The 25,023-nt window shown below is 45.4% G+C and overlaps 1 protein-coding gene across 2 annotated transcripts in view; it reads left to right on the forward strand.

The window, feature by feature from the left end:
* The window catches only part of BOD1L1 (biorientation of chromosomes in cell division 1 like 1), a 338,666-nt gene extending 318,820 nt beyond the window's left edge, over positions 1-19,846 (forward strand). For both annotated transcript variants that reach the window (XM_085642404.1, XM_085642402.1), the window contains exons 18-19: positions 12,315-12,449; positions 18,357-19,846. In XM_085642404.1, the coding sequence (XP_085498530.1) occupies positions 12,315-12,449; positions 18,357-18,477 (256 nt within the window). In that variant the 3' untranslated portion in view covers positions 18,478-19,846. The remainder of the gene's footprint in view (positions 1-12,314; positions 12,450-18,356) is intronic.
* Positions 19,847-25,023: the final 5,177 nt, after the last annotated feature.

Below are 25,023 nucleotides of genomic sequence, written 5' to 3' on the forward strand. Positions count from 1 at the left end.
ATATTTATTAGAGTTCACAATTTTCTTTACACTTATCAAGGGTACAGACGAGTGTCTGCGGTGACAGCCTACACTGCATCACAACATATGTGTATGTTTGCATTGATTAAATGATATGTCCGTGCTTTTACAAATAAGACTTTAAAGTGCGTTCTTATGATATAACAACCACCTTGATAAAGGTAAAAGTGGATTGTGTTATTTCCAAGTGTGAATGAGAATTTACAGGAACAACGACCGATCCTGGTATCCCTATAAAGAAAACTGTGTATTCATTCAATGTTTTGTGGATGTATTATCTTACATTTAGCTACTTACAGACTCATTGCCCACTCCTTTAATAAGCCAAAGCCCTTTTGTTCTGCACTGAATCTGTATTACAGCACAGAAGCTTTCTCATGCCAATCATATTACTACGTGGAGATTGGACTCATCTGAGCCCAATACATCACAGAGGCCAGGCTCACTTCAGATAAATAATGTCACAAAGATCCGGACCACCTCCTCTTTACTAGAACAAAGGCAACCGCTCACCTCATCTTAGCTACAGTCACATACCACTGGAAAACCATGACAGAAATGTTGTCCTATAAAAGTATTGCGGCTAAAATATCGACTGCCAAGATATCAAGATGGTAAGTACTTAAAGGTAACTAACTTTAGGCTTACTATATTTAAATCGTTTATGTGACCTGATGATATATGTATCTTTAAGAGATGTGAATTAGGAATAGTAAATCTACATTTATCTATATATACTTACCTTCATGATATTTTGGTTCTCAATATTTAGCAATAATATTTTTGTTGTCCTCGACATTCAGACATACAGCACAGAGTTGGGTTGCTGAATGATATGTTAGCACAGATATCAAAGCCACCAGCCGCCTCTACTGTCTTGCAGCCTAGAGGCCTAAGGTGTTTCAGGGGCCGTTGCAAAACAGCGAAAGTCCCTGCATTACAGTGGAGACCATGGGTTGAGCTCAGCTTTACTGCAGCATGTACCCAGCTCTGTTAGAGTGCATTTATCTCACTATCGTCCTTTGTATTACTACACACAAATTTGACCCACCTGTGCTCTATCACAGCCGAATGATCTGAATCATTTCACCTATATTACACATAAACGCAATTAATGTGTAGATGTATATAGCGCAGCTTACCACCGGTGAGGGCATCCAGACGCTGTCCACGGGCCTGGGCGATTAAGTGATATGCTCAGAATCACAGGATGCTTTGTCGACGCCAAGACTCGAACGCGGATCCCCAGCTCCCGAGTCGGTAGCTCTGACTGATGAGTGCCCTAAACTGCAGGCATGAAATTTTATGCACCTCAGGCTCTGAGGGTGCTGCTCAAGGCAAAAAACAAACCAACTAAAACAAAAAATCAACGAGGAATCCCTAGCACCGAGGGCTTGCACATAAATCAATCAAACAGGTCTATGTTAGCCAGAAACGATTTCTGGTGCAGTTAATATGTGTCCCGCAAGTTATTTATGTAGGTTTACCTATGGTAGTAAACGTGCGATCTGAAAATGGTTAACACGTACACTTTTCACCTTGGGTGTGGTATGGGAGTGCACATCCTCTCGAAATGTACCCGTCACCCGGAAATGATCTATGATGGGACATCCAGGACCTTGCTATGATTTGATGGTGCTCATATGTGACTCGGGAGATGGGTTAAGGTAGCACATATGGTACATGGAAATGATTTGCTGTTGAAAAACTGTTTCCTCAAAGTAATTAGGGTTAGCACACCTGCAAACACCATGAGATGGCGAGACTGGCACACCTTAAAATTAGTTATGGTAGTATTTTTGTAATGTAAACTTAGATTAGTGTGGTGGAGCTATGAACAGAAACTGAATAGAAGGGACACCTTTGACTTGGAAACGGTACAGTGACACAGAGAGGCAGTGAAGATTAGCAAACCTGCGGACCCTACACGTAAAAGGATTTTCCATCTGAAAATGCATAGCTTCCTCATCTGTAAACGCCGTACACCTGTTTTCTGAAATTTGAACACAGTGCGTCTTTACTTCTAAACCGCACGCTTACAGACAAAAGAGTTTGACAACCAGATGACTCTGTGTCAGTGGACCACAATGGAGCCCTTCTTAAATGTAATTTTATGAAACACTGCTTTTTTAGTTTATTTTTAGATAAACTGATTCAATTCAAGAGAATAGAAAGATCTCTGCCGGCGGTGCATGACCCGCTGAGCAATCCATGCTAAACTATACACACGATCTGCATACAATGCACCTGTTGTGGGAGATTTTGTTTAGAGGCTGCATTTAAAGTTCTCATCTAGTATTTAACCATTCATTATAGCCGCATCTGCAGCCGGTAGCACTTCCCCACATGAGTCATAGGTGCCGCCAAAATCTTTGTGACGATTATTGCAGCCTCTAACATAGTGAGTGTGCCCTGGGGCCACTACAACATCACTGTGTGCTCTAGCGATCAGAAGGTTTGGAGCAGAACCAGGAAATGAAAGTACGAGTCCCGGCTTCTTCATGCGCCGACACTGTGTGATCCAGGGTAAATTACATATCTTGGTACAGCAGGCAGAACTGAACACTGGTGTCCAGACTGAACAGTTACAAGTAAAGTCTGAAAAGTGAGCAAATACATCACCAAATAAACCAGCTCCTTGTCTGTTAGCTGGCAATGGCGGTCGCTTTGTTTGTATTTGCAGCGCACCGTGGGCGCTTTCACTTTATGAAGCGAGTGGTGTTAGGGACTGCAGCTGTTCTTAAAGTGAAAGCGCTTATTGCGCCCTGTGAATACAAACAAGCGACTACCATTGTCCCGGCTCAATAAACAACAAGCATTTGTTTACGAGGCCGGGGACATTGAGAAGATGAAGTAGTCCCAAAACAAAAGAGATACCGATCTACAGCATAACTAAACTGTAGTTCGTCAGTGCTGCTTCAGACAAAACGGAAGTGACATTTCGCATGGACAGCCAATAATGAGCCAGCTAAGCAGAGCAACGCAAGAGTGACCCAATGCCAAGTGGCAGGCTGGATTACCTTCTATATTCTGTTTACTTCAGGTCTTGCGACAGCGCATGCGCTGTCTAGGCTCGACCTAAAAATAAGCAATGGGACAGGAGGCAGCAGTAACACAACTAGCATTAACAGGAGGTGGGAGGAAGAATGCTCTATTTGTATGTAAGCAGCTAGCGAGCTGAAGCTGAACACAAACAAACAGTAACTGAACAGGAAACCAAGAAAAAAAAATAGTCCCCCAGAGAACAGATCAAGAACCAGAGCGGGATGAGACCGTACTAAGCCCCTGCTCTGCGGGAGGAACAGAAGAGAGAAAGGAGGGACAAAGAGGCAGGACTGACAACTAGCAAACAGGGATTTTTGAAGGTCAATGACATAAACAAATAAATAACAATGTCAAGAAAGGGGATGGACTCAATGCCTACAGACCGATTACAGCAGGTCTCGAAGAGACAGCTGTGCTGTCTAGCTCGACCTTTAAAGGGTGTCTCGGCGGGGCACCAGAAGACTCAAAAAAATTAAAATGAATGGTAACTATTCCCTGCTTCTTGCAAGGAGAACCCCATGTCTTTCAGCTTGGTTCTCCTCGTAGAAGGTACAGCATCGCCACCAAGCATTTTTTTTTTATGTGGGTGGGGGGGGGTGGGGCGGGAGGTCGCAGGGAGTAAGATTTCTGGGTCATTGAATCCATGACCCCAGGAGAGCTTACCATATTCTTCAATGCACTTTTAGCTGGAACTCTGTGAACTTCAGCTGGAGTGCAGTGCCCTTTTGTGGTGGGTTTTATGGCTGCACTTTGCAGTTTGAAAATGTTAAAAATTACTGTATATACTTGTCGATGTAATTATTGGTCATATTTTACAAAAGACCATACATGCGCTTTATATATGTTGATATCTTTATTCCTTCATAAATCAAGTAGTGCTACATTTAATATTTTGGGTGTTCTGATCTTTGGACAAAGTCAGTAGGTCTGCCTTACTTAAATGACACCCATGCCCTGTGTTCAACCAACAAACACCCCACCCAATCCCCTCTCCCCTTGTGGTACCCATGGGTTGCTGCAGGGGGGGATGGGTTCATGGTCTGGCCTGCACCAAACGCATGCCATGCACAGACGAAGGCAGTGTCTGGGCTGCTATTTAGGTGCTGGCCACATTGACCGCAGGCCAGGCCCTATGGTCAACCCCACCCCATAGTTATCGTTATCTCGGTTAACTATAACTAGTGGCCTAAGGTAACTACAACTCCGGCCTTGCCATGCACTGATAATTTACTTCCATGTTACTTCACTCATGACATGGACAGTTACATCACTGATAGCGTCTTAAACATCTGAAATGTCTGCATTGATGACAACGCTGTTTGTTTAAAACGTTACGTTGTCACTGAAATTTTCACTGAATTATTACGTTTCTTTAACCTTTTTTCAGTGATTATATACCTATGTATACTCTTTTTTTTCACAAAACATTTTTTTACGTGGAGTTGTATATGAAGTAGGTAGTAAGAATTTTAACTTGCATTAAAAAAAAACTTTTAAATTCACTGAAAAAGCAAAAACAGTAATCAATGATCTAATATGTGATGTAATAAGCAGTGCATTACAGTGGTGCAAGTTATACTTATGTCAGTTACCTATAACTGGCTTTTTCAGTTTCGGGGGATCCATCAAGAGGGTACTGAGAAAAAGGGGGCTCCGAAAAACACGTTTTCCCCATGCAATTTCACACCAAAGATTTAGACATGGTTACAGACAAAACCGCAGAACGGATTTACACCAAATTTAGCTGAAAACTATATCCTCGTATAGAAAGCGTGCTTTTGTGATTTGGTGTTTATCCTTTCTGTAGTTCCTGAGAAATTGAGTTTCAAAATGTATAGATGTTTGGGACCTCGATAATCCATTACCTTTTAAAAAAATATATACAATAATAAAAATACTTTTCACAAATCGGAATTTGGTAAAGTGCCTTATGTCTTCCTATAAAGTTATAAACATAGGAATAAGGTATGTCTCACATAGAAACCAAGAAGTCAGCCATTTTGCCGCTGCGTTTGTCTAAAAGGTTGATGGAAAATGAACATAACACTCCATTCTACGACACGCCACTCCACTCTATGGCACGCCACTCTACTCTATTCCACTCTACACGGTTCCACTCTATGGTACTCCACTCCCCTCCACTGTAAGATGCTGCACGACGCGCTACTCTGACACGACACTCCACCCTAATCTAGGACATGCGACTACACTGTATGCCATGACAGTGTTCACCAATCCACTTTGTAACTCCACTCTCCTCTACAACACTCTACTCCACTGTATGCCCCTCCACTCTACCACACTCTGGTTCACTCTATGCCACTCTGTGACACTCTACTCCACATTAGGCCACTCTGCTCTACTCTGACACGCTACGACGCTCTACACAACTCCCTGTACACCACTCCACCCCACTTTACTCCTCTCTACTCTGACACCCTCGCAACTTTACTCCACTCTGTGCCACTCATCTGCCACTCTATTCCACTCCTCTCTACCATTATTCGCCACTCCACAACACTGTGTTCCACTCTCTCTTTCCATTAAATTGTACGACACTCCACTCTGAAACGTTACTCTACTCTGTGCTATGCTACTCCGCACCACTCTACTCTAATATGCCACTTCACTCTACCACACTTTACTACACTGTTCGCTGTACCTCACTTTTCAACTTTCTATGCCACTGTATGACACTCACTCTACATCGCTTCACTCTGACACTATAACACTCTGCTTTATTCTGACACTGTACTCCACTCTATACCACTCCACTCTACAACACTCTACTCCACTCTTTGCCACTCGAGGACACTCCCCTCTAGATAACGCTACTCCACTGTATGCCCCGCCACTCTACGCCACTGTATGGCCCTCCACTCTGATACTGTACCACACTCTACTGTAGGACACTATACTCTGACAATACACAGTACGACACTCTCCTCCTCTCTACTGTACGACACTCTGCTCGACAGCACTCCACGACACTCTACCCTACTGTACTCCACTCTATGCCACTCCACTCTACAACACTCTACTCTAGACCCCTCTCCCGCACTCCACGCTACAACACTCCGCAACACACTAGAAGACTCTACTCCACAGTATGCCCCTCCACTCCACTCTACTCCACTCTACTGTATGACACGCAACTCTACTGTAGGACAGTACACTCTACGATACTCTACTCTGCAACACTCCACTCAATTACACGCTGTTCCAATCTACGACACTTTGCTTCACTCTTTGCCCCTCCACAACATTATATTCCACTCTATGCCTCTCGATTACACCTCACGCGACAACACTCCACTCTATGGTTTGACACATTTTTTTATAAAATAAAAAACGTGGAAATTCAATGAAAAAAACAAAGGTTTATTTGTAGTTAGGAAAGTTATTTATGAACCCATTTGAAGTACACAACCCTTTAAAATTATAAAATTATAGTTATAACTTTGTTATAATTTGCGTCCGACCCAAAACTCAGTATCAATCAATCAATCAGTGACACTTGTAAAGCGCGCTACATACCCGTAGGGTCTCAAGGCGCTGGGGGGGGGGGAGGGGGGGGTGCCGCTACTGCTCGAACAGCCAGGTCTTCAGCTTCTTCCTGAAGGAGAGGTGGTCTTGGGTCAGGCGCAGGTCGGTAGGGAGGGAGTTCCAGGTCTTGGCGGCCAGGTAGGAGAAGGACCTTCCTCCTGTAGTCGCTCTTCGGATGCGGGGGACGGCGGCGAGGGCGTGGTTGGCTGATCGGAGGTGGCGTTTGGGAGCGTGGAAGTTGACTCGGCTGTTGAGGTAGCTCGGGCCTTGGTCATGTAGGGCTTTGTGTGCGTGGGTGAGGAGGCGGAAGGTGATTCTTTTGTTGACGGGGAGCCAGTGAAGGTCTCTCAGATGTCCGGAGATGTGGCTGGTTCGTGGGATGTCGAGGATGAGTCTGGCTGAGGCGTTCTGGATCCGCTGGAGTCTCTTCTGGAGCTTGGCGGTGGTACCGGCGTAGAGGGCGTTGCCGTAGTCCAGTCGGCTGGTGACGAGGGCCTGGGTGACGGTCTTCCTGGTCTCGGTGGGGATCCACCAGAAGATCTTCCGTAGCATGCGTAGGATGTTGAAGCACGCCGAGGAGACGTTGTTGACTTGCCTGGTCATGGAGAGGGAGGAGTCCAGGAGGAAGCCCAGGTTGCGTGCATGGTCTGTCGGTTTGGGTGCGGTGCCCAGGGCGGGAGGCCACCAGGAGTCGTCCCAGGCGGAGGGTGAGGAGCCCAGGATGAGGACCTCCGTCTTGTCCGAGTTCAGTTTCAGGCGGCTGGTCGTCATCCACTCGGCTACCTCTTTCATCCCTTCGTGCAGGTTGGATCTGGCGGCGGCGGGGTCGTTGGTCAGGGAGAGGATCAGTTGGGTGTCGTCGGCGTAGGAGATTATGCTGAGGTTGTGTTTGCGTACGATGGCCGCGAGGGGGCTCATGTAGACGTTGAAGAGGGTGGGGCTCAGAGATGATCCTTGAGGGACGCCGCAGGTGACTTCGGAGGCCTCTGACTTGTACGGTGGTAGGCGGACTCTCTGTGTTCTTCCGTCGAGGAAGGAGATGATCCAGTCCAGCGCCTTGTCCTGGATTCCGATGTTGCTGAGGCGCCGTACTAGGGTGCGGTGGCAGACCGTGTCGAATGCCGCAGAGAGGTCTAGGAGGATGAGGGCCGCTGTTTCTCCATTGTCCATCAGGGCTCGGATGTCATCGGTGGCGGCGATGAGGGCGGTCTCGGTGCTGTGATTGGCTCGGAAGCCGGACTGTGAGGGGTCGAGGGATCCGTTTGTCTCGAGGAAGGCGGCCATCTGCTTGTTGACGGTCTTCTCGATGACTTTGGCTGGAAACGGGAGGAGCGACTTGGGGCGGTAATTCTTGAGGTCGGTGGGGTCCGCTGTAGGTTTCTTTAGTAGGGCGATGAGTTCGGCGTGCTTCCAGCTCTCAGGGAAGATGGTGGTGTCGAAGGAAGTGTTGATGATGTCTCGCAGGTGGGGTGCGATGACAGCGTCGGCCTTGTTGAAGACGTGGTGAGGGCAGGGGTCGGTCGGTGATCCGGAGTGGATGGAGTTCATCGTGCGGATGGTGTCTTCGGTGCTGATCGGGGTCCAGGCGTGGAGGGTGGTGGTGGGGGGTGGTTGTTCGGTCATGGTGTGCGTTGGTTGGTTGTTGAAGCTGTTATGTATGTCCGCGATCTTGTTGTGGAAGTATGAAGCGAGGGAGTTGCAGAGGTCTTGCGATGGGGTGATGTCGTTGTTTCCTGCGCTGGGGTTGGAAAGCTCTTTCACGATGTTGAAGAGTTCCTTGCAGTTGTGTGCGTTGTTGTCCAACCGGTCTTTGAATGCTGTTTTCTTGGCGGCGCGGATCAGCTGGTGGTGTTTCCGGGTGGCAAGTTTGAAGGAGGTCCTGTTGTCTGGTGTCGGTTCCCTTCTCCAGACTTTCTCGAGGACTCGGCAGTTCTTCTTGGAGCTCTTGAGTTCGTCGGTGAACCATGGGGCCTTCTTGCTGCCGGGTCTGCTAGGCGGGGTCCTCTGTGGGGCGAGTTCGTCCGCGCAGTTGCTGATCCACTTCGTGAGGTTGTCGGCGGCTTGGCTGGGGTTCGCTGAGCTGGCAGGAGGGTGCTGGTTCAGGGAGGTGGCGAGCTGGTCTGCTGTGATCTTGTTCCAGCTTCTGCGGGCTGCCTGTTGCTGGTGTTGGTGGGTCGTCGTTCTCTTGAAGGTGAAGTGGACGCAGCTGTGGTCCGTCCATTGAAGCTCTGTGGCGTGGCTGAAGTCTATGTCTGTGCTGGATGAGAAGACTGCGTCGAGTGTGTGTCCGGCGAGGTGGGTGGGGGTGGACACCAGTTGCTTGAGTCCCAGGTTGGCGAGGTTGTCGAGCAGGGTGCTGGTGTTGCGGTCGTTGTTGTTCTCCAGATGGAAGTTGAGGTCTCCCAGGAGGATGTAGTCGGCGGAGGGGAGGGCATGCGGGCTGACGAAGTCGGCGATGTCCTCGCTGAATTGTGTGCGTGGTCCAGGGGGTCGGTAGATCAGGGTGCCTCTGAGGGTGGTGTTCGGGTTGGTGTGGATCTGGAAATGCAGGTGTTCGGCGCTGGTCAGGGTGTTGTCGGTGCTGGTCGTGAGACGGATGGTGTTCCTGTGGATGATGGCGATGCCTCCTCCCATCTGGTTGGCGTTTCGGTCCCTCCGGACGACCTTGTAGCCCTCTGGGATAGCGATGGCGATGTCGGGAGCTGAAGAGGCGTTCATCCAGGTCTCCGTGAGGAAGGCGACGTCAGGGGCTGTGGCGTCTAGAAGGTTCCAGAGTTCGATGGCGTGTCTGTGGACGGAGCGGGTGTTGAGCAGGATGCACTTGAGGTGGGTGCTGCTGGTGTTCGACTTGGTGGGTGCTGGTGCGAGGCTGGTCCGGATGCAGGTGAACTTGCAGGCGTGGCAGCTGAAAGGTCCGTGGGTACGTCGTGGAGTGGCTTGATGGCATTCTGGGAGTCGGCCGGTGTTGAGTGCGGTGAGGGTGGCGGCGGAGTACGTCAGGCGGGTCGGTCGGGATCTTCGTTGGCCAGGGGTCCTGGCGCTGGGCGCGGTCCGGTCGCGGACGGGCGCAGACGGGCTTACCTTTGGCGCGCCTTCGGCGCACAATCGGCGCGCCCGCTGCGCGTAACCGCTGCGCGTTCGCACGGTCGCCATATAATGCGAAGTGCGCGGGTGGGCGGGGCAGCTGGGAGGCGGGAGCGGGGAGGGAACAGAAATGAAAAAGGGGCGTGGTCAGCGGTGGTGGCGGGAAGCGGGGAGCGGGGAGGGAAGGCGGAGGGCGGCGAGGTAGGCGGGCAGACAGGCAGGAGAACGCAAAGGGCTGAAACTGACTAGAAAAAAATACAGGCACAAAAGTCAGACAAAAGCTGCTAACACGGGAGGAAAATGCAGTTCAAACAAGCACAAATGCTAGACAAAACAAGCACAAAAGTCAGACAAAAGCTGCTAACACGGGAGGAAAATGCAGAAACTGACTAGAAAAAATACAGGCACAAAAGTCAGACAAAAGCTGCTAACACGGGAGGAAAATGCAGTTCAAACAAGCACAAATGCTAGACAAAACAAGCAAAAACAGACGCCAGCGGCGTCAGCCGGCAGCGAGGCAGGCAGCGAGGCAGAGGGCAAGGCGAGGGGGCACACACAGCAGCTGGTGGCCGTGCGGCGCGGGGGTGTCCCACAACTCACTCACCTCCAAGTAACAGTGTTGTCAACTCACTAGCCACACTACACTAACTATAACTTGCACCTTCCCCCTGCACTGCTTATATCCTTTCATATTACATCACTTATAACATGTTAAATGATAGCATTCATAACAAGACTCATGACATGTCAATTAACCTCATTTAAGACTGTGTACAGAGGTGTGCAAGTTATACAAAGTTTTGGGCGGACACAAATTATAACTTAAAGTTCTAACTAAAACTTTAGAATTTCTAAGGTTTGTGTAATTCATGTTGGCTTTGTATACAAACTTTTTTTTTTTCCTAACTATAACTTAGCCTTTGGTATTTTCATTGAAAATATATATGTGTATGAAACTTTCCCCCAAAAATCACTCACTTCATGGAAAGTTTTAGGCTGCTCCAGAAAAAAGGGGGGGGTTACTTCATTGTCCATTTTCATCCCCATAGAAAATGTAGCATTCCGATATAATGAAAAAAGAGCTGAATGGAATTACACCAGATAAACTTGGCAGAATTGTAGTTGTCTACTCAGAAATTGTGTGATTTTTCATTATTTGTTGTAAATCTCTTAATCAATTTTTTAGAAATTTGCATTTTAAAAAGGTGCAAGGGATGATCATGGAAGGATTAATCTCCTGGAAAAATGTATGATATCCAGACCATTTGGTACTGCAGAAGTCCTGTGGTACCAAAAAAGGTGGCAAAGAATTGTCAAATTCCATTGGCCTGGCACCTTTTTCCTCTGATACGCAAATATAGCTCACAGGAAGGTACTATGGTTCCTCTGGATCTGATTAGCTGGTGGCAACAGCTTCAGAAACTGTTGAGCCTGTCATTACAGGACCCATGGACTCGATTCCTGTGTCCTGAAAACTTTTCTTTCTTTTCTTTTCAAAGAGGTGCTATAAGGGGGTATGTTAGGAAAGGCCTCCTCTCACAAGATCCAGAGAGGCCCTCCCATGAGGTATGGCAGCACTCCCACAGTGCCCAAACCTCAGTCTTCCCTCCATTCGTACTAAGGTATTTTACCAAGGAAGCTTGCTCAGTACCTTAGTACCATGGTGTGGAAGCTAGTATGGCAGGTACTGCTGGAGTACCAAAGTATCTGAAAAATTGTTTAAAAAGGAGAAAAGAATGCAGATTGGGCATGCATGGACGAAATTCATATGTGGCAGGGGTTGGCAGAACCCAGGGTTTAGGCGTAGGGCCAGACCAAGGGTGTTGGTCACACATGGAGGGGCACGCATGGCTTGGCCAAAGGCCCAGCCCTGTGGCCAACTCCAGCAGCACATGGCTGAACACCGTGCACAGCAGGGGTCGTCCACACACAGGGTGGCATGATGGGGTAGCAGGTTATAGTTAGTTGACCCTAACTGGTATGTTTCAATAATTTTTTTCATTAGCTCATGTGTGATTCCAACACATAACTATAACGTCACTTTTACCTTTGCTTTTTTATTTAGAATGGGGGGCTTATATATATGTTCTTTACACATTTCTCTGATGAAAACCTGTCAATTTGTGCCACAGCTGCCAGTGATAAGCCGAAGATCTTCTACCACCTTTATAATAATCCATGATTTTGCACAAATTACCCGTGTAACACAGAGTAGCGCACATACAAGTTTCACCCTAAAGCATTGCATAGACTTGCATTAAAAAATGTTTTACCAATTGTTGCATTTTATCACATATGCAAAGTGTGGCAGTTGTAGTGTATTTGAAGCCAAAGTACGTTTCCTCTTCTTCAAATTAGGTTACTTTAAATGCCTGTGGCGAAGATTCTAGAAGATGTTTTCAGAATTTGGGAAAGAGGTGTGTTTTTTACATGATTTGGTGTGCCCTGGCTATTTGTAGGTGTTAAGTACTGTCACTAGATTGTCCCTTTTTCTGTTTGTAAAACAGTACAGGGGTGGATGCCTTTTTATGTCAGTTGCATGCTTTTCATTACTAAATAGCAAACTCTGCATTAATGTATTTGACTTTTCCTTTGCCATGCAATTTTGTTTACTTCAGAAAACAACCTCATAAGCCCACTACACGTGCAGCATCCAAAATTGGCATTCCCGATCCCATCTCTTCCAGAGACCGACGGACAGCAAAAGAAAAGTTAACAGCCGATGGCAAGTCTGCAAAATCTTCCCAGTTAGGGTGAGTACAAATCTTTAGCTTGTACTAAATCTTTAGTGCACAAGGGAGGCCCTTGAGTTGGTGCTAAATATCATAGCAGTGATGCAGAAATGGGATAAACATAAAGGGGGGGCAGCTGTAAGGCAAGTCAACATTGGTTGATAATGGACAAGGAATATATATATATATATATATATAATGTTTTAAGTGACTGAAGTTTCTGCTTATATATATCGCCCCTCTGTTAGAGTGTGTTGAAATCCAATAGACTGACATGCAAGTAATAAGGAGATTACAAGAAGGTTACCAAATGTAGTTCTCACTGTATCCGATATTGTACCAGTACTAAAATTCCTTAGAAGTATTTCGAAAAGAATGGTTTTAGTTGGAAAGTTTTAAGCATCCCTGTCAGTTCAGTCCAAAAAGTAAAACATCTTGCGGTGTAGTTTGATGAACAGCTTTATTTCTTAGACCAAATAAATGAGGTTACATCTTCCTGCTTCCACCTTCTTAAGACAGTGAGGAAAGTTTTTCCTTTTATTCCTGTAGATATGCATAAGTCGGTTATCGTTGCATTAGTTCTTCAGCGAATTGACTACTGCAATGCTCTATATTTGGGCATACAGAAAAGGTTGCTGCGGAAACTTCAGTCACTTCAAAATGCAGCTGCTCGTCTGCTGTTAAAGATGCCCAAGTTTGATCCAATTTCCAAGGGCATTCATAACCTTACTGGTTGCCAGTCACAGAAAGGATCACATTTAAAGCCTTTTATATTATCCACAAAGCTTTGTACAGTGGAGGTCCTACATTTTTTTTTGCAGATCTTTATCGTGGTATGTGCCTAACCCGAATTTAAGCTCTGGCACTGCAAAACTAGTGATTGTTCCCAAAATCAGTAAAACAAATGGGAAGGGTGAAGCTTCTCTTTTTTGGCCTGCAAGCTGTGGAACTCTGTGCCTTTTGTCCAATGATCCCAATCTAATATATCCTCCTTTACAAAACTGTTGAAAACATGTTTTTTCTCCAATCATCTTCAGTAGATTGTTTTTGGGGCTTTTTTTTCCTGGCAGGAACGCTAGCGCTAAGATGTCTTGGCAAACACACACTTTATAAAAATCTTACTTATTTACTTGCTTATGAATAGTAAAGTTATGAAGTCGATTGTCTACTTACCACCGTAACACTTGATGTCCAATGGTTGGTAGTACAATTATTTTAATTATTTCTCCAAGCATAGGCTTTAACAGCATTCAATATTTTTACCCTCAGTGCTCAGCTGCTTAGCCCATAATCAACGATTCCAAAATGGCAGTGCGCAAGGTCACATTGCAAGACCTTGCATGGCGACATTGGTGTGAATGCATTGCTCTGAATGCCACCAGAGTATTATAGCACACAGAGCATAAAGCAAGAGAGAGCATGCTTCTTTACAGATGATGACGACACGCGATTATAGAACATCTCCAGCCCCACCTCTTGCTCCACACACTAGGAACTCTAAGCTCTCTGGAGGGCCAGCGTGCAGTGGGGTATGGTGATGGCTGGAGATGTTATTTTTTTCTGTTGGTGTGGCCCTTTCTGATTCAGAGACAAGCATATTGGGGCAAACAATGGAAATCTTCCACACTAAAGCGGCAGGAATTTTTGATTCAATTAAAGACACAGAGGCAAATCGTATGACTTGTCTTCTTTGCTGATAAACTCCAGCAGCAAGAAGTAACAAAAGTACACAACATGAATGCAGAAGATGTCTGAGGTCACCCATGATCTCACAATAGAGCCACCAATGAGCAGCCAGTTCTCTAATTGAGCCTCTAGTCTTGTGATAGAATAGTCACTTTACATGCCGACACACCAGATACCCAAGGGTCTGACCAGTGTTCTGCTCTAAAATATGAATGAAATTTCCAGCAAAGGTAAATTCAGAAGCAGGGTGACCCATTGCCCTCTTTGTGTGCCAGTCAGTGCGCTGATGCAGCATTTGAATAACACTCCAACTTAAACATGACTGAAAGAGAAGCACCCAAAGCCCCACTATGTATATGTATTTTTATTGTATAATGTATCATTATTAGATCTCGCTGAGCCAAAGGCTCGAAGAGACATTTTGTATGTGGGATTTTCGAAGTGCTACCCACAGTCTTTTGGCTGGCCTAAACCTTGAGTGCACGATCACATGCACGTGCACAGCTGCTCCCACTCCCCCCTCCCTTCTCTATAGCTTTGGCTCCTTTGTTTTTTATTACACCCTCCCTTCTCTCCCCGCTGTTTTCACACTACCCCCTCCCTTCTAATCAGTTTCCTTTCTGCTCGCTTGATCGCGTCTCCGATCACTTTAACTACTTCAAATGCAGCGCGCGCACCCCTGCTTTCACTTTTGCCGTGTCCGCGATCACTTTAACCAAATGCAGCGAGCGCACCCCTGCTTTCACTTTTGCCGTGTCCGCGATCACTTTAACCAAATGCAGCGCTCGCGCCCCTGCTTTCACTTTTGCCGTGTCTGCGATCACTTTAATGAAATGCAGCGCTCGCTCCCCTGCTTTCACTTTTGCCGTCTTTATTAAAGGTCGAGCTTAAAAATAAACATGTCGCAGTCTGCCTGTTCTGGCACTAGCTCGGGCAGGGTGCATGATCGGCGAGCATATGACAGTGCCACTTAGTATTTCGAATGGTAGATCGGTTTTTGGAGCACCAGAGCAGCAAGAAGCATGTTGGGGGAGGGTATGCCGTCTCGCGCACGTGCCCGTCACATTTGCCCTTCACTTCTTGTGGCCGTTAACTGGAGTTCAACCTGTTCTGTCATTATACTGCTGACACTGTACAACAGGTTGTGGCGCACTGGCACTGGCTTCCATATGGCGGCACATCTGTGAGCGGTCAGTTCAACCAACCGTCTTGGAGCTGTCCACTTTCGCCACTGATCTTGCTCGGAGCGTCTTTTAAAGGAGAGCAGAGAGAGCACATCTTTTAGCTGTCATATTTCAGCAGATCACTTCCTCAGCCCCGTCGTTCTTCTTGGGCAGTTTTTGTTACCGCAATTATTATGTCTTAATTATAATTTGTTGTTTTGGGGAAAGCCGAGAAGCCAGTCTTTAGTGTAATAATGTGATTTGCTGCTTAGGCATTGAGTGTTTTTAAACATGTTAGGCAGTTCGTTATAATATGCCTCGATATGATACTGATGTTGGTCATTGATGAGGACTCTGCAGGGAAAGTTGATGATAGGCGTAAGGTTAGGCCTAAAGCTCTCTTCACCATTGATAGTAAAGAAGTGTACTTAATGGTGGATACAGGTTCGAGGTACACAATCATTCCTTATGAACTTTTCAGGGACAAATGGGGTTCTGGGTGCCTTTTACCCAAGGACATCTCTCCGGGTGGTTTTCAAGGTGAGACCATTGACATTGTGGGGTATTTCACAGCGAACATTACTTTCTCATATAGGAAAATACACGGCAAGGTTTATGTGTCAAAGGTGGGTCCAACGATACTTGGGTGGATCCATCAGTATGACTTAGGGATAATTGTCAACCCCGTGCTTCTCCACAAGTAATGGTTGTAGAAGACAGTGGCTTACTGGATATCCTAGAGAAGGCCAACTTGGTATTCAGGGAGGGTTTGGGTCAGCTCAAGGGGTATTCCCATCGTATTGTGTTAAAGGAGAATTCTGTTCCAGTACAACACAAAGCCAGGCGCATTCCTATTGTTGTCAGGCAAGAGGTTAAGAGTATGATCGATGACATGCTTGTTTCTGGGGTTATTGAACCCGTGGAAGCTTCACCTTGGGTTTCTCCCATTGTCGTTACAAAAAAATCGGATGGCAAACTCATCCCATCCTCGTCGCCAAAATTGTTGTAAATAGACAGGCGTAAATAGGTATCTTCTTGTAGAGTAGTTTATTAAGTCAGAGCAAACACAAGAACGGACTCTCCACGACAGAAGCCAACAGCAACTGTCTTGGAAGAGAACCTAGAACTCACAAGGCAATAAAGAACATAGGAGAATAAACATTCCATGAGCATAGAGAACATTGAGCATGTACTACAGTATGCTTTATTGTGAAGTGTAACATGGCAGCTGCTTGCATGTTCATGAAATTTGGACAGATGGACGTTATCCTAAGCTAATGTAAAACTTGCCGAGACTTGTTTTTAATATAAAAGCACGTAAAGTGTTCTCAATGTACATATTTAAATATTGTATATATTGGCAGTAATAATGTATTTGTATGCACGCCTCGTACTGCACTGCTGTCATTCCTGAGTGCTGGTAGTAATAGATTTTACAATTTTACAAGTTTATGGTACACAGTTTTCAAACCGCAGGATGGAATACTGAGTTATGCATGTCTAGGTTCAAACTAGTGAAAAGCAGGTCGCCGAAGTTACTTGCAAACGTATAACCCCCTCAGCTACCTGGCCGGTCATTGTGCGGTATACTGCGGCGGGTACTTTAATGTTGCCTGTCATTCCTTTTTTTTTCCTCTTCATTTTTGTAGTGACTTTGTTACCTGTGCCTTCCATTGTAATGAATCACTTACATAGCATGTGCTCTGCGTTATGTTCGGTGCTCTTGGAATAGCTCGACGGAGATGAAGCTGTCTGCTCCTTAGCTTTATTTGTTGTTATAGAGACTATTACGTTTTTATTTCTCTAGCTGGAATAAATGACCTTACAGTAAATGGTGGCAACTGAAAGCCAAATATCATCTAGACTTGGTTCTCAGTTCAGGCCCCTCTGCACTTGAGTATCGCTTTTGCTCCAAGTGACACGGAAACAGCTGTTACTGCTCTCAAGGTGATTGAATGAGAACAAGCACGCATCCTTCAGGGGGACCATCTGCTGGTCTAGAAAACAGAATTGGGCTCGTCTTCCAGAAGCAGCTTACACCGCCTGCTTTCCCAGAAGGAACCAGGCCGACATGCTCATGTCATTTGGGAGGGGTGGCGAAAATAAAAATACCTGACCCAAGGATCTTTATTTCCTGACTGGTACAGATTGCAACCAAATGATCAGTTTTAGAAGTGACAGGTCACTGAGTGATAGGACACTGAGAGGGGCAATGTGTCCCCTCCTTTCAGAGAGAGTTTGTTCCTAGTTTAATTTGCATTTTGGCTCGGCCCACATTACAGTAATTCGGTGTTGGTCATGATGTATGGACATTTTGATTGTTTGCTGTACGAGTTTTGAGGCAAAAAAAAAACCTACAGTCCCGCTGAGTCACCAGTAAATTGCACTATGGGAACACCCTCTATGCCAGGATCACCAATCCTCTTTCTAAAAGACTGGAAGCAATCCAGGACTCAGCAGCCAGAATCATCCTCAATCTACCAAACAGAATTCACATTACACCACATCTCAGGGAACTACACTAACTACTGATACACTAATACACACCATTCAAACTCCCCACACACATATTCAAGGCACCACACAACTCCGATACCTGTAGTGATTAATGGTCCTTAGGTGTATCATTCCATTTTCTTTAAAGTGATTCCATTAAAATGCTCGAGGGACTATTTTGCATTTGCAATGCTATAGGTCTCGCATTGACACGAGTTTGAGCTATTGGCATTGCGCATAACAATGCCTTTTATTTTTGAATAGTTTTTAGAAACATAAATAAAAGGATTTGTTATTTACAATACCAATAGGTTAAACTCCCGTAACTGCGAGACCTATTGCATTGCAAATGCTTGTTTTTAATGGTTACTAGAGTCTGGCTGGCTGCTGAAATTGTTTATAGACCAAACAGTAAAATGCATCCAGGATTTGGAGGCATAGCTCACTATTTGATTATTCGTGTGTGTTTAATGTCTTTTAAATTTTGTAAATGTATTTGTATTTACAATATTAAACGCTGTTTAACAATTGATTACCAGCATTTCTTAGCAGTTTGTCATTGTGTTTCTTTCTATAACTGCAGGTCGAAACCTCAGCCCGCCTCCTCATTGAAACGTAGGAGAGAAACCAGTCCCCAACCTGCACGGACACGTGGCCTGCAGGCACAAGAAGAAACGCAGATAAAGCGAAAGAAACAGCAGTGATTTTTTTTTTTTTTTACTTTCCCTCTTTTTGTTTTAACAGCCTCCAGAATTACTGCAAATGCAGACATTTTAGTTTTTAGAATACATATGTTTTTAGAGGAACTTACTTAAGATCCCCAAAACAGATCCACTGTTGTGGATTGTATTTGTCATCTGGAGTAATAGAAATAGATTACATAATGACCCTAAATCTTGGGCTAACGGATTCTAAGTGACATATTGCGTTCCATAATTGAGGTCTCTTAATGTGATGAACCTAACTTAAGAGCACCCAGTAAACTGTACTATACGTATGTAATGTAATGTGTATATAGTAATGTAAAATATGTTGTACACTAAGAATACAGACCTTGCCAGAGTTAAAAATTTATTTTAGTGACAGTTATTACATAATCTGTTTAATTTGTTTAACAATGCAACTTGGAGATTGGTAGAAATACTTCCCCGCCTGAATTCACCATAACTCTACAAACGCAAAAACGGAAATCCTCATAGAATGCCTTAATCACACATTAAACATATTGTAGTTGTTTACATTGCCAGTGCATTTTGGTGTATTTTGATACTAATAGTCCTTAACCCCTTCGCTGCGGCGGAAATTCTGCTGCAGCGCTGGGGGGGGTTTGGGGGCAGCGCGGTGGCTCTGTGCTCATGACAGAGCCACTCCGTCATGAGCACACGGCAACCGTGGCTCATGACGGCGTGGTTCCGTCATGAGCACGGAACGAGTTAAAGTAGAAAGAGGATTGTTTTGTTACTATTGATAGCTGGTATACATAAGAAAATCATCATAGAGTGTTGGTGTTTTGTTTGAATCTGTAATTTATTTCTGACTTTAATTTAGTGCAATACTAACATGGGTGAGACCAAATATCCTTTTCATCTCACCTTTTAGAACAGGTTTGGCTCAAATGTAATTAACTGAGTGGTTATAAATGAACTGCTTTGACAGTTTCAAGGCATTTGGATCTGTACATATTCGTTCACATGATATTGATTTGCTGAGGCAAAGCTTTCTTCTCTTTTTTTTTAAACTCCAAAAAAAGAAAAATAAGGCTTCAGTGTTTATGTTGTGTATTATATACATATTTACTAAATGAAATCTGGTGCTATTTCCAGAATGTTTTTCCAAGCAGTTTTCATTTCGCAATGGCACTGTTTCTTTCCTGGAGCTTTATTTTATGACCGTTTTATGCAGTTACCCTAAATATGTTGCCAAATGAAATGGAATGGGTTTAGAGCTATTTGTTTTTATTGTTTGTTTTAATTTAATTCAGTGTTGTTGCAATATATGTTTTACTGAGACAAATAGTGCTTAGTTTCTTACCGACGTTTTACATGTAAATATTATAAAGAAGTTTTTAACAAATTGGTTTGCGGTTGGTTTATTTTTACAATCTTTAAATATCCATGTTTCAAGAAATTATTCTTGACTTATCACTAGGAATATGTAAATATGATTTTAAGAAGCATTGCATTTAGATATTTCGGAGACATGTTTGAGGAATGTTGTCTTGTTTCTGAGGTGATGGTGTCTTGCATTCCAGCCAAAATGTTAAACATGCTGATTTTGTTTACTGATTGGAAGAAGGCTGCAAACTGTTGTTCTGATGGATAGTACTTCTCATATATTCCTCACCTTGCAAATATCTCACGGGTGTCGCACTGGATCGAGAAAATCTTTACCCCCAGCAATTGCCCTCCAGTACTGCCAGGTAGCACCATGTTGTTTGTCATGTTTTCTTCTGCCACATATGTGGTGATGTCATGGTTTATATGGTGCTCACTGCACTAGCACTACTTTCTCATTTTTCACGCCTCAATAACTTTGTTTAATGACTACATTTCTTAGTTCAAATGTGTCCTAAAGTCTCAAGGATTTAACCCTATTGAAGATATGGCATCCCCAAATCTGAGTGTAGTGGCTTAGATTTGATCACGACCTCTCAGCCTGCAACCATTATTCTTTGTTTCAACCAGTGGCCATCAAGAAGCAGGACCTTAAAGTATTTTTGGCTAGGGCCCGCAACAAAACACCAAAACAGCCCCCTTCCCCTCCTTGAGGTAAGACAGCAGATGGGGGACAGTCCTCCAAGGGATCTTCCAGTAAAAAACAGAAGAAACACCATAGGAAGGATGTAAGAAGCTGGCTCTGTATATACCATACCAAAGTAAGGTATAGTGTGCACAGAGTCCAGTGGATCCCCAGACGTATAACAGAGGCTAAATTAGACAAACACGAACAGCTCTATTTGTGGTAGTGTGGTCGAGCAGTAAGGCTTATCAGGAGGGTGTGTTAAGCATTTATTGTGTTCACTCAATCAAGACTGATGGCACACACTTGGAAGAGATAATCCAGATCAATTAGGTAAGTATATAAAAGGTATATGTTATAATGAAGACAAATGTAAGGTAAGGAGGTAACTCTTCTTTATTAGTCTTCTCACCACCACAGGTTCCAAGCAGCTGGAGAGCACTGTGGAATGTTGGCATACAATGGAGGGAAAGGACCATTAGGAGGTGCAGGGGAGGGGGGAACGGAGCGTACCAAGTGGAATAGATTACAACACACCTCCCTGCATGGGGAGAAGAAAGACAGGGCGGCAAGAGAGGAAGGAGTAAATAGGTGAAAGAGGGAGATGAGGAGCAGGAATAGGAAAACAGGGATGAAGTCAAAACATGCAGATACAATAACCATGAAGTTCAATTCTCAGGCCTGCAAGGGAATGCAGGAAAACAATGAAACAGTGTCTCTTACTTAACACAATAGTCTCTGGTCCACACGGGTGTGCTTCTTGTTCTCAGAGATCTCCTGGGACCGATAGCTTCTGACTCTCTCTCTAGATTCCTACCGATGTCGAGATTACCAACTTGTTCATGAGGGATGATTCTGTCCATGCTCCATGTTTGGCCGTTATCAAGATGGACTACATTTTTCCCTACCCTTGATATTCTGCATGGATCTGAAAATCTGGACTCTTCTTTCCTGCGTGCTTTGGGTAAGTCCACACTGACCCATTCTCCTTCTTTGAACATTTGTTTTTTGACATGTTTGGTCAGCTCATATCTGACCTTGTATTTGATTTGATGTTCTCCTACTCTTCTAGAGATTTTGTTACGATTTACCACACATGTGTCACTCCTAGGCAATACAGGTGGGGTAAGTTTAGTTTTCGGGATCCTCCCTTTGAGAGAGGTGAACGGGGAATACCCAGTTACACTATTGGGAAAGGTGCCATAGGCCTAAATAGTATCCAATAAAGCTGAACTTGCTGGTGTCCCCATTACTTCTGCCCTCTGCAGACACTCTTTGAACAAACGGTTGATCCGCTCCACTAATCCATTAGCACGGGGACAATACAAGGCAGATTTGAGATGGGTGATGCCCCTGTGAGAGAGAAACTCTTTCATACTGTCCGAAGTGAACTGTACTCCATTGTCTGTTATGAGGGTGTCAGGTAATCCCTCCACAAAGAACACGCTTTCTAAGAACTGTGTGAGAACTCGTGTCGATTTGATGGACATATTTGTAGAAGGTAACTCTTCTTTATTAGTCTTCTCACCACCACAGGTTCCAGGCAGCTGGAGGGCACTGTGGAATGTTGGCATACTCTGGAGGGGAAGGACCATTAGGAGGTGCAGGGGAGGGGGGAACGGAGCATATCAAGTGAAATAGATTACAACAGTATACTTAGATTTTATTTCTGGAACCAAGCAGGACTTGGCACAGGCAAGTAGAATATACTTTCAAATGCAAAACTTTATAACTTTGTAATTGTGAATGGAATTGGAATTGTTCCATGTTTCTATTGGCTTTCAAAACTGTTTAGAATACATTGAAATTACTTTAGACTACTTTTAGAGTACTTCTCAGTTACTTTTACTACTCAAAGTGATATGCCTAGATATCACACGGTGGGTCTAACAAAACACAGGTAAGTACAACAGTTTTTGGTTCAAAGAAAGTTACCTTGGTTTTTCATACAAAAAGTCAGTTTGACACTTAGAACATTTTTGAGATAAACGTCATAATATTGGTTCCTATAGGAGAAAATAAGGCTATTGGTTTGCAGGTAAGTAAACAACCTGCAAGTATCACTTTTGGGGTTTAGAACCAAATTTCCCCAATGTTTAGTTAGGCACTCAAATCGCACCACCAGCTGCACTAGGGCGACCGGGTGCAGAGTGCAGATGCCCAGTGTTATCCAATGGGGCTAGGGGGCCGTCGGTTGGGGGCTGCTTACGAGCAGGCCACTTGGTTGTGGGAGAAAAGCTCCTTGGGTTGAGATCAGCACTGCAGGCGCCACCAATTAGCACAGGAGATTCACCACCAGCAGCGCAGAAGCAGTCTGATGTAGAGTGCCAAGGAGACGCGGGGAGCCTTGTGATTAACAAAGGAGATCTTCGGTTTGGAAGAAAAGCTGCAGGCTCGGGCAAGGAGGTTTCCTGAAGACGACCACCGGCAGGAGAGGTAAGTTGGATTCTTGGGGGCCAACCAAGGCCATGGGGCATCGGGTGCAGGGGTGTCTTTAGGCGTCGGATGTTCATACCAGCTCCGGTCGTGGTCGGGGGACCCCTTAGGTTGAGGCTGCAGGAGTCTGTCTGAAGCTCGAGGTAGGTCAGGGATCACCAGATCCCAGGTCAGGATCGCTGTGAAGACCCCCTTGTGGGTTTGGGCCACTCGAACTTGGGCAGGTTGGTGCAGAACCATGGAGCCGGGTTCTATGTTGGAGTCTTTGGTTGAGCAAATCCGGTGCTCACGGGAGACAAGATTCTTTTAGATGAAGGCAGAGCAGGTCCGCCGGGTTCTGGATGGCTGCTGGACAAGCTGGGGTTTCGCTGTGAGCAGTTTGTAGTCAGAAAAAGCCAGTAGGGCTGGGGCCAAAGCAGTTGGTGTCCTCTTCTTCCTGGGTCATCACAGCTCTTCTGTCTTTCTTCTTCCTCGAATCTGAGGAGGCAAGGTTCAGGGTCGTCCCTAAATACTACATTTAGGGGCGTTACAAAGGTGTGCATGTCAGGACCAATAGGTCCCTTCCTTGGGGTGAGTTCACCCCCTATTATGCCACCCTCCAGTGGGAGGGGGCATGAGCCTCTCTCTAATTGGCTGTGCCCCCTCATCTTCAAGATGGATGGGACTGAGATGTGTGCTTCACCTTGACTCCCCCACCTGAGGGGTGGAGTTGGCAAAGGTGGGCACACCTCTCTTTCTTACTTGGTTTTCCTGGCGATTCTCCCGTCCAAAGTTGGGGTCAGAATCGGTGAGAGCCAGTTCCTGGTGGCAGCAAAAAGTATGGTCGGCTAACAAAGGCAACAGGACTATGAAGCTTCCACTTCGTGAACCCAGCCCATCGTGGGGGAGAAGGCATGACACCTCTGCCCGGGACGGGCTTTGTTTCTGGACCCAGAAAGCGGAGGCCCTCTACCCAGGGGTCCAGAAACCTGTCTGGTGGTGGCAAATGGCAGGTAGCCATTCAGGAACCACACCAGGGCTGGTAGTTTTTCAGGGGCATTTCTAAGATGACCTCTTGAGTGCATTTTACATTAAATCCCACACTGGTATCAGTGTGGGTTTAATGCGCTGAGAAGTTTGCTTCCAAACTTCATAGGTTTCAGTAAAGCCATTATGGAGCTGTGGAGTTTGTAATGGCCAACTCCCAGACCTTATACTCTTTTACGGCTGTACAGCGCTTACAATGTCTAAAAATGGACTTAGACACTTGAGGGGTATATTGCTTATGCAGCTGTACCTTAACCTGTGGTCTAGTGCACCCTCCTAGAGGGGTGACTTACCTAGGCCACAGGCAGTAGGTTGCAGGCATGGCGCACAGAGATGTGTACCATGTCGACACTTCCCTTTCCTCTGTACCAAAACACGCAGCCAGCAATGCCAGTGTGTTGGTGTTAGACTTTGCATCTTTGGCATGGTTTCTCCTGACTTTTAGCCTCCATTTTCTGTGCTTTTGATGCTGTGCTGGATTCCATTTTTAGCTGGCTTAGGGCACTTTGCCACTGTTGATCAGTGTCAAGGTGCGAGTGCTCCCTGTATAAATTGTAATTATGATTGAGTCTCCATGATTGGCTTTATTTTATTTACTGGTATGTCCCTAGTAAAGTGCACTGAGTGTGCCAAGGCCTGCAAATCAAAGACTACTAGTGGGCCTGCAGCACTGATTGTGCCACCCACATGAGTAGCCCTGAAAAGATATCTCCGACCTGCCACTGCAGTGTCTGTGCACAGTTTTAAACTGCCATGTCAACCTGGCAAGCGCACCCACTTGCTAGGCCCTAACCTTCCCTTTTCTTACATGGAAGATACCCCTCAGCTTGGCCCAAGGTACCCCCGTGGGTAGGGTGCAGTGTATGCGAAACATACCCCACCCTATGGAACCAACTCCCTCTACTTCTACGTATGGAGAATGACCATAGAAAATGTTGTAAGTCTCTCAAAACCTGGCTGTCCCGAGTTCTCTTCTTCCTGCCTGCTCTTTTTTTCTCCTTCTCTGTTTCTCAGGATAGGCAAGCGCTTTGAGACCTTCGGGTGAACTG

Source organism: Triturus cristatus, chromosome 2_2 (assembly GCF_964204655.1).
Source record: "Triturus cristatus chromosome 2_2, aTriCri1.1, whole genome shotgun sequence".
Classification (NCBI taxonomy): Eukaryota; Metazoa; Chordata; class Amphibia; order Caudata; family Salamandridae; genus Triturus; species Triturus cristatus.